General features: G+C 49.3%; 1 protein-coding gene and 1 non-coding gene across 2 annotated transcripts; both read right to left on the bottom strand.

Moving 5' to 3' along the window:
* Positions 1-1,293: 1,293 nt before the first annotated feature.
* Positions 1,294-1,430, bottom strand: LOC114805992. Its single transcript, XR_003754123.1, has one exon. It is a non-coding gene; the product is annotated as a small nucleolar RNA SNORA7 (small nucleolar RNA).
* A 2,895-nt stretch (positions 1,431-4,325) lies between these two features.
* On the bottom strand, positions 4,326-12,225 carry GPR83 (G protein-coupled receptor 83). The gene is made up of 4 exons (XM_001512668.3): positions 11,646-12,225; positions 9,989-10,114; positions 8,709-8,842; positions 4,326-5,911 (listed from the first exon to the last, which is right to left on the bottom strand). Exons 1-4 carry the CDS (start codon positions 12,030-12,032, stop codon positions 5,287-5,289), a joined length of 1,272 nt encoding a protein of 423 aa, XP_001512718.1. The 5' UTR covers positions 12,033-12,225; the 3' UTR covers positions 4,326-5,286.
* Between the last annotated feature and the right edge of the window lie 1,464 nt (positions 12,226-13,689).

Below are 13,689 nucleotides of genomic sequence, written 5' to 3'. Positions count from 1 at the left end.
AAACCCTACATATCCAGACTCCACATATGGAAAAAACTCAGTTATCCAGAGTTTCTGGGAGAGTCTACAGTCATGCTTCAGAGCCATATTTTTCCACTGTCTATTTTTCTTTACAACGGTAAATGTCTCTACGAAACTCCAGGGGGACTATACTATGCAGGCCTCCGTACATTTAGGAGAATGCAATTAGAATAAGTGGACACAAACCCTAACCTCAAGGAGCGTATAATCTAGTGGGGGAACGCAGGCATTAAAATATAACACAGATAGGGGAAGCGAGTATAAAGATACACTTCAGAATCGCCAAACTTGCCCTGCATCTCCCAGAGGACATATTGGCCTTATGATTCAGTTTGAGGGAAGGCAGGTGGAAGTAGGGCAAGGTTTAGCTTTCCACACCTCCTCCCTCTCTCCTTTCTCTCTTCCTCCTGATCCTCCTCCTCCACCCTCAAGTCCTTGCCCTCTAGCCCCTCTGGGAGAGGAGATTATTTGGGGGCCACAGTACCGGGGAGGTTAGCAGGTTTTCCGAGCCCCAGCTCTTCTCCCAGAAGAGATTAAGTGCTGCGGCGCTGTAGGGAGGAATGGCAGCAGATGGCTGGGGAAATTGGGACCAGACATTAAGGGATAAAAGAAACCGTAGGCGTAACTACCGGAGAAGGTAAATACAAACTCTAAAGGCTGGGAGACCATGAGAGATGTTATGTCGGTGGGAGAAAATGCCCTAGATGATGTGGTCATTAGGTACGGTAATTGAGCTGGGATTTTTTTTGTAGTGAACAGCGTGGCATCCTAAAGAGCTCAAGGAACCACGTTGAGAAACCAGATTCACCAGTGGCCACTTCACCCGAGAAATGCTCTCAACGGCTAAGCAAACCCCCCTCCTCTCCCTGCGGATCGCAAACCAATTCATTCCCGGCTTTGTCCCAGGTGACAGAAAAGAATGAAAATTGGGCTGTTTGTTAAAGAGCCTATCTACTGGGGTTGATAAAAGATAACCAGGTTAGGCACAGTCCTTTGGAGCTCAAAGTCTAAGCTGGGAGGGAGGACAGGTGTTTAATCACCATTTTGTCTTGTCTTAGGGTCTCGAGTCGTTTCCGACCCGCAGCGGCTCCACGGACACAACTCTCCCAGAACGCCCCACCTCTAACTGCAATCGTTCTGGTAGTGGATCCGTAGAGTTTTCTTGGTAAAAACACAGAAGTGGTTCTCCCCTGCCTTCCGCACGGTAAACCTGAATCTCTGCCCTCGACTCTCTCCCATGCTGCTGTTGCTGCCCAGCCCGGTAGAGTTTGGACTTGTAGCAGATTGTCGTCCATTCACTAGCTACTATCCAAGCTAGGAATGGGTGGACAGGCCTCTGCTTGACTCTCCCTCCTGGAGCCGAGACTGGTAGAGGACTGGAAACTCTCCAGCTGCCATCCCGAGAGGGGCAATTCCCATTTTACAGATGAGGAAACAGAGGTGCGGAGAAACCAAGTGACCTGCCCGAGGTCACACAACAGGTCGGGACAGAGCTGGTATGCAACTAGGGTCGCTTGGCACCAAGTCCTGTGTTCTTTCTTCTAACCCGTGGCAAACATTAATGCCACCGAGTCTCCAGTTCCCACTCTCATGGAGGGAAAGGGACAGCACAGATTACTGATCAGTGGTATTTACTGAATGCTTACTGTATGCAGAACGCCGTATTAAGCACTTGGGAGGGTACAGAACAAGAGAGTTGGTAGACACGATACCTGCCATAAGGAGCTCACACTCTAGAAGGTGTTGGTAGACACAGACATTAAAATAAATTAAATTCAAATGCATAGGTGTCACAGAAGGGTGAGTGGGTAGGGCAGATGAGGGCTCAGTCAGGGAAGGCCTCTTGGAAGAGATGTTATCTTAATAATAATAATGGTACTTGCTGAGCACTTACTATGTGCCAAGCACTGTTCTAAGCTCTGGGAAAGATGCGAGTTAATCGGTCTGTACACAGTCCCTGTCCTACAGGAGGCTCACAGGCTAAATAAGAGGGAGTAGGATTTAATTCCCATTTTACAGATGAGGTTACTGAGGCACAGAGAAGTTAAGTAAGTCATCCAAGGTCATACAGCAGACACGTGGCAGAGCCGGGATTAGGAGCTTTAAGCGAGTACTTTGCAAGTGGACGCTAGTAACCTGGAATTCTTTCCACCTCTCACACCAGCGAGGTACCAGACTTTTTCCCGGTTCTTTAGCAAACAGCAATATGAGAAATGACTGGTAAGTCATCCCGGAGAAGGTGAATTGTTATAGCACAGAAATAGCTCTGTCCCTGAGCGCTTGTTTTTATCACCTGTTTCTGATAGAACAGTTTCATAAGTTCTCAGTGTGTCATCCCAATACAAAAAAAAATCATTATAAGTCATCTGCAAGCCGTACAGATGATAAAGGAAGCAGAGCCTCGATAAAAGGATGCGATCCAATTTTCTTACTGTGGGAAATGGTCTGTGACATCCTCTAGCTATTCTGTTTACAGGGCTTGAAATAAATCAGTCATATAGAGAGAGCATTTACTGTGTATAGACCACTGTACTAAGCGCTTATTGATAATCATACTGGTATTTAAGTGCTTACTGTGTCCTGGAGAAGCAGCAAAGCATGCTGGAAAGAGCAGAGGCCTGGAAGTCAGGGGATCTGGATAGCTTAGTGAAAAGAGCACAGGCTTGGGAGTCAGAGTACATTGGTTCTAGTCTCGGCTCTGCCACTTGTCTTCTGTGTGACAGTGGGCTAGCCACTTGACTTCTCTGTGCCTCAGTTACCTCATCTGTAAAATGGGGTTGAAGACTGTGAGCCCCATATGGGACAACCTGATTACCTTGTATCTACCTCAGTGCTTAGAACAGTGCTTGGCACATAGTAAGCACTTAACAAATACCGTCATTATTATTATTTTCCCCAGTTGGCTCTGTGGCCCTCAATCCTGCTTTATGCTTATGGGAAGCAGCGTGGCTCAGTGGAAAGAGCCTGGGCTTGGGAGTCAGAGATCATGGGTTCGAATCCCAGCTCTGCCACTTGTCAGCTGTGTGACTGCGGGCAAGTCACTTAACTTCTCTGTGTCTCAGTTACCTCATCTGTAAAATGGGGATTAAGACTGTGAGCCTCACGTGGGACAATCTGATTACCCTGTATCTACCCCAGCACTTAGAACAGTGCTCTGCACATAGTAAGCTCTTAACAAATACCAACGTTATTATTATTATTATTTGCTTTCTCCACAGACTGTCTCGGGGCCCTTACATGCAAGTGGCCTGTTTCCCAGAGCCCCATCCTGCCCGGAGCCTCTCTCCAAGATTCCCCTGACATGGGGGGGCTATCGGGATACCGAAGTCATCAGGGAATCTCAAATTGGGGCGGGAGTTGCGGGCACAATCCTATTTCTCTCCTACAGTGTGAGGCGGGAAAGAGAAGGGAGCAACTGCTGGGTTCGAAATGAATTTCAAATCCAAAGGCTGGTCCCCATTTCAACGAGCACAGCCTGGTTTCCCCAAGCTTTAGTTCATGCAGAAAGGAAAAGTCACCTCAGAAGGACAGACCTGTCCGGGGACTCGTGATTCCCGTCACCGACCCCCAAAACCGACCAGCGTCACCTACCCGACAGCACCCCAGCAGCTCTCGTGGGTCTGACAGCAAAACCTGGCTGAGAAGTCACTCAACCTCAAACAATCCTTTTTATTGAGCCCTTTCTCCTATCAAGTTTTAATGGGACTTGAATGATTTGAATTGAACAAATATTTATTTTCAAAGTCAAAGAAATATCATCCAACCAAAAAAAAAAAGCAGTTTTACATATCTCAAGTTCAGAAAATGCTAGATGACAAGTCTTATACCCCCTAAATATGTCTCTAGAGAGCCTTGCAATAGTTGTTCATGAGAAGGAAGAGCATGGGTTCAAGAGTCAAGAGACTTGGGTTCTAGTCCCGGCTCTGGCACTGACCTGTTATGAGACTGGGAGAGTCACGTACACTCTCTGTATTTCACTTTCCACATCTGTCCAATGGGGATAAACTGGATTGTGACTCCCATGTGGGATAGGGACTGTGTCCTTTCATATAATTGTGGCATTTGTTAAGCGCTTACTATGTGCCAGGCACTTTACTAAGCGCTGGGGTGGTTATAAGCAAATCGGGTTGCATGTAGTTTCTTTTCCACATGGGGCTCACGGTCTTAATCCCCATTTTATAGATGAGGGAACTGAGGCACAGAGCAGTGAAATGACTTGCCCAAGGCCACACAGTAGACAAGTGGCAGAGGCGGGATTAGAACCCATGAGCTTCTGACTGCCAGACTGGTGCTCTATCCACTACGCCAAGCAGCCTCCCATGTAACCTTGCATCTACCCCAGCACTTAGCACAGAGAGAGCGCTTGATAAATACCACCTTCCATGCTGAATCCCTCACCCTCACGGGAGGATCTAATCCTGAGAAGACGTCTCCCTCATCCCCTTTTCTTTAATGGCTCCCATTTTTTTCTGTGGCTCTACCTCACTTCACCAGACAAAACTCGCTTAGGCCTCTACTCCCAGAACGGAGGAAGTTTCCTGTCTTCCTGTCTGCTCAGAGCTCAGTTCTGTTCTCATTCCAGATATTCCTCTGATTAGCGCTCTCCATGGCATCCGCATCTCCTCTAGCTTTCTGAAATATGAATTGGGATCATTTTGGATTACGAAGCGGAGTGAACGATGGAAAACCGTGGAAAGTTTTGGGCCTGTGGATGATTTAGAGAGAAATCCCCCGGTCAGCCTGTAGCGCTGACAGCTACGTCTCCCACCCTTTCACCCCTCAGCAGGTCCGGAGAGCCATCTTTGGACCGATGAACACGCCTTCCTCCCTGGCAGCTTTGGACCCCCAGATCCCGCCGAAACCAGTATTAACCTAACCCTTCCAGAGTGACTCCTCACCTTCAATGCCCAGCTTTGGGTGTGGAGGAAAACTGAGTGTTTGTTTGAACCTCAAATCTGGCTGGGTTAGGTCGCCCGTCCCGGGGACCTGTGGGAAGTGACAGGCACGTCTCTCCCTGTGGGCAGGTGGCTTCCCACCCGGGGATTTTGGGAGCAGAACATGACTTGAGGGCATTCTGATCAGGATTGTGCTTCACGCCTGAACCATCTCGGGGAATTCCTCCACCCGCACTGGGTCCCGTCCAGTCTAGGTGTGGGTGCCTCGCTGGATCGTCATACATCTCTCTGTCGCCCTCCGTCCCCATCCCCATCGCCCCGGGCAACTCCTTCCTCCTCTCTCCATTTCCTCGGGTCTCCTCCCTCTCCCTTAACTCACGGCCACTATAGGCTCCACGGAGGAGATGTCCGTCTTTCCCGAGTGGGCGTTTGAGGTGGACGGGAGATTGTTAGAGACCTGAGACCGCTTGAAGTTGCCGCTCTCAGGCCAAGCCGCCCGGTACGAAGGGAGGGGGGAAGGGAGCCTGTGCTCCCGGGGGCCGGGGGGCTTCTTGCACATGCTCAGCAGGGCCTTGAGCTCCGCCCTGAAGTTGTCGTTGAGCCAGCAGTAGATGAAGGGGTTGTAGCAGGTGCTGCTCATGGCGAACCAGTGGAAGCTGAAGTAGATGGCGTTGTTGGTGCTGGTGGTGTTGCTGGACAGGAGGATGACGTAGCAGTTCAGGGGGAGCCAGCAGATGGCGAAGAGGACCACCACCAGCATCAACATCTTGATGGTCTTCTTCTTCTTGCGTCGCAGGGCGTAGTATTGTTCCGTGGTCACGTCCCCGATGGCGTTACGCAGCCAGAGCTTCTTGGCCACCATGGCGTAGGCGACGGAGATGATGAGAAGGGGCAACAGATAGAGCAGGACGAAGGTGGACAGGTCCAGGTACTTCCAGAAGAGGTCGGCCGGCTCGGGGAAATGGGGGATGCACAAGCTTCTGAACACGTGTTCTCTGCAGGGGGCAAGAGAGACAGGAAGACGGGAAGGAGACAAGGGTACAGAATTTCAACCAAGAGATAGCTGGGACCATACCTAATAAGAGTAATAACGACTGTAGCATTTGCTAAACCCTTACTATGCGCCAAGCACTGGGCTAAGAGTTGGGGCGTAATCACATCAGACACAGTCCCCGTCGCACATCTGAGAGGAAAGGAGAACAAGGATTGAATTCCCATTGTACAGAAGAGGAAATTGAGGTACAGAGAAGTTCAGGGACTTCCCAGGGTCTCACAGCAGACAAGTGGTGGTGCCAGGATTGGAATCCAGGTCTCCTAATGCTCAGGGCCGCGCTCTTTTGACCAGGCCAGGCCACTTCCCCAAATGCACAAAGGGGTGCATTCTCCACCCCCGCATCTCCAGCCCTAATTGGAACCCGCCGATAAATAAGGTACGCGTGCGGGAAGTGAAGACTGAGACGGTTCTGACCCAAGGCAGGTCTGCCACAGCGAATGTTTATCGTTTACTGTTCTACTGTACTCTCCCAAGCGCTAAGGACAGTGTTCTGCACACGGTAAGCATTGAATAAATACTATTGAATGAATGAATAATGCACAAAACACTGTTAATCACTCATTCCCAAACACACGTCTTTTGGGAATGTGAATAGGACTGTCTGACTGTTCCCACTTATTGGATTCCTCTTCCACCTTGGGCCTTCTAGATTTGGGGGACATTCGTTCTTGAATCCCCTGATTTGTCTCTGTGATGGGTCAGATGGGAGAGCTCCGCACCGAGAGGTACCTCTGGCTTCTGCTGATCTCCCCTCCTGCCTGGAACTCTTTCCTGCTTCACACCCCGAAGACCACTGCTCTCCCCATCTTCAAAGCCTTTCCGAAATCCCCTCACTTCCAGGAGGCCTTCCCCACCCTATTTCACCCCCTGTTGTCACTTCAGCACTTCCACATCACCCAAGCCACTTGAGTACTCACTCCCTCTCCTCACGCTAGCTCTTCAGCTCTTTAAACTCCTTTGCTTCCCCCAGCCCATCATTCATTTTAGGGTTTTGTCTGCCCTACTAGACTGTGAGCTCCTTGAGGGTAGGGATCATGTCTGCTGCATCTATTATCCAGTGCTCCAGCACTTAGTACGGCGGCCCAGTGCTTAGTACAGTCCCTGGCACATAGTAAGCGCTTAACAAATACCGTAATTATTATACCCCCCACCCCAAATACTTAGTGTGGTGTTTTGCCCCGAGTCAGTGCTCAATAAATACTATTGATTGAGTGACTTATCAGGCCTTACCTTGGAACCTACTCCAGACCCTCACCCTTCCACTCTTTCAGAACTCTGAGTACTGGGTTTTGGTTAATGTGCTGGATGCTAATTAATTCTGGTTGAATATTTTCTGGGGAAAATACCTTCTTCCCTGTAGGCTTTGTGAATGAATTCAAAACTCTCTGCCATAAGTGTCTTGAGAAGCAGCATGGCCTAAAGGATAGAGTTCTACCGGGTTCTACTCCCAGCTCCACCACTTGTCTGCTGTGTGACCTGGGGCAAGTCACTTCACTTCTCTGGGACTCAGTGACCTTTTCTGTAAAATGGGGATTAAGACTGTGAGCCCCAAATGGGAAATGGAATGTGCCCAACCTGATTAGCTTGGATCTACTTAGTACACTGGCTGGAAAATAGTAAGTGCTTAAATATCATTTAAAAAAAGTCTTGTAATTCAGTTGCACCTACAAATTCAATTCTGGGATTTGGTTGCGTGTGCGTATGGGTAAAGGAGGTAAATGGGGAAGAGATTGGTGCAGAGAATTATGTAGGTGATTACTGGGGATGAGGATATGAATATTCTAACATGGATTTGCCATTCCCGGATGTACCCACTCAAATCACTGAGAACAGAAGAAGAGTCATTAGTGGCATTCCTGCCTGAATATTTTAGAGCCCTGCTTGAAGAGGAAATGCTGGAGTTCCGTTCTGTGATCTTGAATTGGCTATCATGTAATGTGGTTTGCATGAATATTGTTTTAAAAAAATTATTCCAATCAATGGTATCGAGTGCTTACAATATAACAAAATTTGGGAGCGTACAACATAACAGAATTGGTAGACATGTTCCCTACCCACAGTGAGCTTACAATCTTCAAGTAGCGTTAAAGGATCCCTCAGCGATAGTATTATCAGTGACTCATTAGCATTGCTGAGGGACCCAATCGAAAACATTGTTATCATTGTTAACTGGAAATTGAACTTCAAGTTTGATAGCGAACCAGGCCTAGTGGAAGTCAGGAGAGCCTGGTTCTGGTTGGGCTGTCCCTCAGATCTGCTCTGTGACCTTGAACAAATCACTTAACCTCTCTAGGACTCAATCCTCTCATCCGCAAAATGGGGATATGATATTGTTCTCTCTCAGATTGTGAGTCGGACAGAGACTCTCCGATCTGATTGTCTCGTATCAACCCCAGCTCACGGCACAAGGTGAATGCTTAATAAGTGCCATTATTGTTATTTCCACCTATTCCCAAAAGCCCTAAAGAAGGGAGGAGGAAAAATGATGCAGAACAGAAAGAAGGTAGAGGACTGAGAAAAATGAAAAGAAAAGAGAAGCAGTTGGGAAACACCAAAGAGGGAGATGCTGTCAGAGACGGGATCCCTGAGGTAGTTGAGGAGGGGACCCCTGACCCCCGTGAGGACTCCTGAGCTGTTTGCAACCATGCTGGTCAGTGGAATCATCACGAGAAACGCAAAGTGGTCCCAGAGGCCGCCAGGACACACCGGGGGCTTCCTAGTTGGCAGTCGGCCCTTACCTGTTCTTGAGGAGAATTAATTTTTGATAGATAGCATGGGGGAGGGAGAAACAGGTTGCCATGATCCAAATGACCGCAATGTAGACAACGCCTTTGGCGGTTGACATCCGGGGTTTCAGCGGGTGCATAATGACCTGCGAAGCAAACACAGATATGGGTCGCTGGCCAGAAGTTCCCAAGCAACGAGGCAGGCAAAGTGGGCCAGTGGCCAGCGCGGGAAGGGAATCTGGCTGGCCCCCTATCAACAGGGCAGGCCCCTGGGTCTGGATTTCCCATCTGCCCTCTTGCAGGGAAAAGCTGCAGGGGGCAAACAAGCCGGGGCGTGGCTGTGTAGTTCAGAGAAAGTGGGCCAGTGGGTGGAAGTGACCCAGGCAGGGAAGAGGAAGAGGGAGTCCTCGTCGCCAGGAGGGCCAGGTCATTCCCTCCCCAGGGAGGCTCCTTAGGGAGGCAGCACGGCCTAGTGGATAGAGCACGGCCTGGAAGTCAGCAGGATCAAGGTTCTAATGCCAGCTCTGCCACTTGTCTACGTCATTCAGTCGTACTGATTAAACACTTACTGTGCGTAAAGCACTGCACTAACAGCTAGAGTACGATATAACGATAAACATACACCTTCCCTATCCACATTAAGCTTACAGTCTAGAGGGGGAGACAGACATTAATATAAATAAATTAATTTCAGACAAGTGTTGTCTCACACGGCTCAACTCGTTCAACCTAGTGGACAGAGCCCGGGCCTGGGAGTCAGAAAGGATGTGGATTCTAATTCTGGCTCTGCCAATTGCTTGCTGTGTCACTTTGGGCAAGTCGCTTAAAATTCTCTGTGCCTCAGTGACCTCATCTGTAAAATGGGGATTAAATCTTCCCCAAGCGGGACAGGGACTGTGTCCAACCTGATTATCTTGTATCCACCAAGCACTTACAACAGTGCTTGACACATAATGCTTAACCAAATAGCCATTATTTAAAAAAAATGTAGTTTGGAAGCCTGAATGATGATTTGCATGTAGATACAGTTTAAAGGGCTTTTCCAATGGACTAAAACATCCACGAGGTAACAGGACACTACCCTGACTTATTTTGTCCCATGTAGTACCAGGGCTATCAGGAGGGTTACAGACGTGCTCACGACTGCCCCGATCTTCCCTCGCACCCTATAAAACTGGCATTTCAGGCAGCAATGCTGGCGAGTGGCACATGTTGCCCGTATTTGCCTTTCATCCTCAGGACGAGGCCCCATAACCCTTCCAAATTGGGAGCTTCGGACCACTGGCGCTTACCTGATGCCTGTCCAGGGCGATCGCTGTCAGCGTCAGGGCCGAGACATGGAGGGAACAGTACTGGGCGAACCGGCTGACGTGGCACATGCCCTTCCCGAAGAACCACGTGCTCTTCACAAAGCGCACCTAGGAAACAAGCCCCGCGGTGAGCCCCGAACCGAGAAGTCTCCTCCCTCCGCCCGCCTCGCCTCGTGACGTGTCCCCCACACTGCCCCCAACCCCGGGTCTGTTTTCTAGCCCAGCCCCGATCTTTGCATCCACTTCTCCCCAGACTCACCACCCGCTTTGCCCGTTTCCTTACGCCCTGAGATCCACCACTTTCTAAAAGCAAGAGGCTCAGTGGGCAGGGAACGGGTCTGTTATATTGTTGCCTTATCCTCTCCCAAGCGCTTCGTATAGTGCTCCGCACACAGTAAGTGCAATAAATACGATTAACTAACAGGCTCGGCTTTAGCACCAAGACCTTGGAGAAGCTCCCACCCCAATTTCTAGGCTCCTAAAGGCCCTCCGCCCCAACCCCACACTGTCACCCCAATCTTCATTCCAATCCCGTGCTGTTCTCACAGTCACAGACACTCGGGGTGCGGGGAGTGTGGAGAACTGAACAACCACAGTCCAGGGGAAGGACGCTGCCTTTATCGGGGGGCTGCTGGATCCAGCTGACTGCAAGGGCTCCATTTAGTTTTCCCCTTCCACAAGCCATACATACCCTGTTGAAACGGGAACCTAAATCAACTCTCAAAACACTCGAAGCAGCAGCACTAATTAGTGCATTTGCGTGAGTGGGGAGCAGAAGCTGATAACCGACACATTGTTCTCCCTCCACCCCCAAAGGGGGTTTGTCCCACTCCGAAAGCAGAAGGGGGAAGCTTGATATGCTGCTTCATTGGAAGCTCAGAAGAAAACGGAGTCAAATAATCTCCATCTCACGAGACCTCGTTCTGCCTCTCAAAACATAAACTACCTGGTAATTTCAGGGCAAAACAAGGCAGGTAAAACCTCCCCACGATTTAAAACCCCACAGATAACTGCCTTACATCAGTTAGACATAATTGAGATGAAGCAGACAGGTGGAAAAACGAATGCCTTGGTGAACATTAGCAATCGTGAAGCACAGAAAGGGAAAGGACTGTCAGTGTCACTCGGCGAGCGTGTCAACGCCTGCTCGATCCGAGTGGAAGTTCAGATCCCATTTTCCTGCCAGGCAGCATCACTCCCTATTAGCAGCATCTACAGATCACCCCTCAATTACTGGAAAACTTGGTCTTTTACCAGATCAGGCAGGAGAGCTGGTCAGTTACCAGAGTGTGACCGTGCTAAAAATCGATGAGCGATACGGTGGCTCGCCTCAGAGCTAACACTGGAGAGAGGAGACGTTAGAGAGACTGTCGATCATAAGTGCCCACGCCACGGGGTAGTAGAAACGATGCTCAAACAGCAATTTGAGCTGGGCTCTCATTCTTGCTCATCTTAAGTCACTGACAGGACCTGAAAGGTTCTGGTCAGGGATGAAAAGAGCCAAAATGACTGCCGTCAGACCTCTCTGAAGCGTGTCTTCTCTTAGTCCTCACTCTCCCTAAAATCCCCATCCCCTGGTCGCCTCCACGCTCAAATGACACTTCAAAACCTTCTCGACCGACCTATTTCACTGTCTTACCAAAGTGAAGGGCGTGTTGAGGAGGGTTATCATGAGGTCGGCTATGGCCAGGTTGACGATGAACAGGCTGGTCGCGGAGTGCATTCTTTTGTTTTTGATCACAACGTGGCAGACCAGGACGTTTCCGAACAGGGAGAAGATGATGATGAAGGAGTACGCTACAATCAGGAGCACTTTCACTGCGGGATTTTGAGGGTCGGCCTCCTGCCTCTTCTGGTCCACTAGGTTCTGCCAGGCCGAAAAGGTGTGGTTGTTCCAGGAAAAGGCCGCCGAGATGTTGGGGAACTCTAAGGTGCCTTTGACGCTTCCGTTGCGGGAGAATATCTCCGGTCTTTCGAAGGCCTGCAGCAAGGACGGGAGGAAAAGCCACACGAGCCGAGTTATCATTCTGGAAAAGTGGTTCTCAACTTTGGATTGAGGAATTTCTCTTCTGTAACACCCCGAAGCAGGGGGCAGGTGTCAGTCAGGCAGTAGGGAGAAGCGTGCGTTCCCTTCCCTCAGGAGCGAGGTTCCCGAAGAAAGCGGCAAAGTGGAAGGTGCTCGGCTCCGGGAGCAGTTCAGACCCACGCTGGCCGGGCACTGGCTTCTAGGCAGCACACGCTGCCTCACTGTAGCAGCACTTTTATATCGCTGTTCCCCCACAGCTGACGGACGAGCGTTCTCTGCCTATTGGACTGTGCGATGTTTCCTACTGTGACGTGCTCATTCTGTCAACGAGTACTCCCACCAGGCTTGCATTCCTCCCTCCCTCCTTCTCCATCCCCCGAAGCAGAACACAAACACCGGTTTTCAAGGCCGATTTCTAAAAGGCGCTCTCCTCCCTTCCATACCCCCCACAAATAGATCCATTTGTATTCTTGCCTCGTTATAATCCATTTGAGAGGCAAGAGAGGCAAGCTTCTGGTCAAACAATTTCTTGCAGGTTTTCCACTTAGGCTGTTGCCAGAGGCTTCGCTGCATTCAAGGACAGACACCGATCGAGGAATACATCAAGTTTCCCTCTCAACTTTGGCACGGGCCCATTTTTAACAACTAGGGTGTATCGTCTCGATGGCCAAAGTTGTCAGAAGAAAGCAAAGAGTGAAATAGCGGTTTGGGCAGGGAACTCTACCTCCCATAAATTGATGCTGTCCATTCACAGATTGATTTTGAAGGCCTCATTGAGTATCTTGACACATATACTTAATGAAACTGTTTCTTGAAAGCTCATCTCCTCAGAAGACCTTAGATGTAAACTTTGATACTGCTATCCTACTTTTCTCCAAGAAATAGGATCACAAGCCAAGTCTCTCTTCCTGAGGGACCACCCTATTTGTAAAAGACCTCCCCAAGTTTATTTTATATTTATGTGGATGTTGATACTGCTGAGGCAAAGTGAACCAGGATAGTCAGGTGCCCTATTTGATATCATTGCCCTGAATCCCATATTCCCAAACGTAGGCATTTCTAGACACAGGCAAACAGGCCTGAAGAAAAATTGCCCCCTCAACATGCCCAATAGAACCACTATTCTGAAACTGGGTTCTCTTATAACTGGGCTTCCCTCTCATTTCTCTAATCCGACAGATGTGCCCAACACTGTACTAAGCACTGGGATGGATACAAGACCATCGGGTCCCACATGAGACTCACAGTTTAAGTAGGAGGGATAACAGCTATGGACTGTCTATTTTACATATGAGGAAACTGAGGCACATAGAAGTTATGTGATTTGTCCAAGGTCACACAGCAGACAAGTGGCAGAGCTGGGATTAGAACCCAGGTCTGTTGACTACCAGGTCTGTACTCTTTCCACTAGACCACACAGCTTCCCATAGACATCTTATAACTGAGACACCTCCCCGGTGGTATGCCGGGGAGAAGAGGCAAAATACCGATCTCTTGGCTTTTTAATATCCATCGCCAATCACTCAGTCGACTGCATTTATAGAGCGCTTACTGTGTACAGAGCACTGTATTAAGCGCTTGGGAGAGTACAGTGTAACAATATAACACACAACGAGCACTGTGAAAGGCATGATCCTGATAGAGTCTCTACCCTCTA

Source organism: Ornithorhynchus anatinus, chromosome 20, assembly GCF_004115215.2.
Source record: "Ornithorhynchus anatinus isolate Pmale09 chromosome 20, mOrnAna1.pri.v4, whole genome shotgun sequence".
In the NCBI taxonomy this organism is placed as follows: Eukaryota; Metazoa; Chordata; class Mammalia; order Monotremata; family Ornithorhynchidae; genus Ornithorhynchus; species Ornithorhynchus anatinus.
Note: the sequence above shows the minus strand (reverse complement) of the source record. Positions and strands in the feature narration are given on the sequence as shown.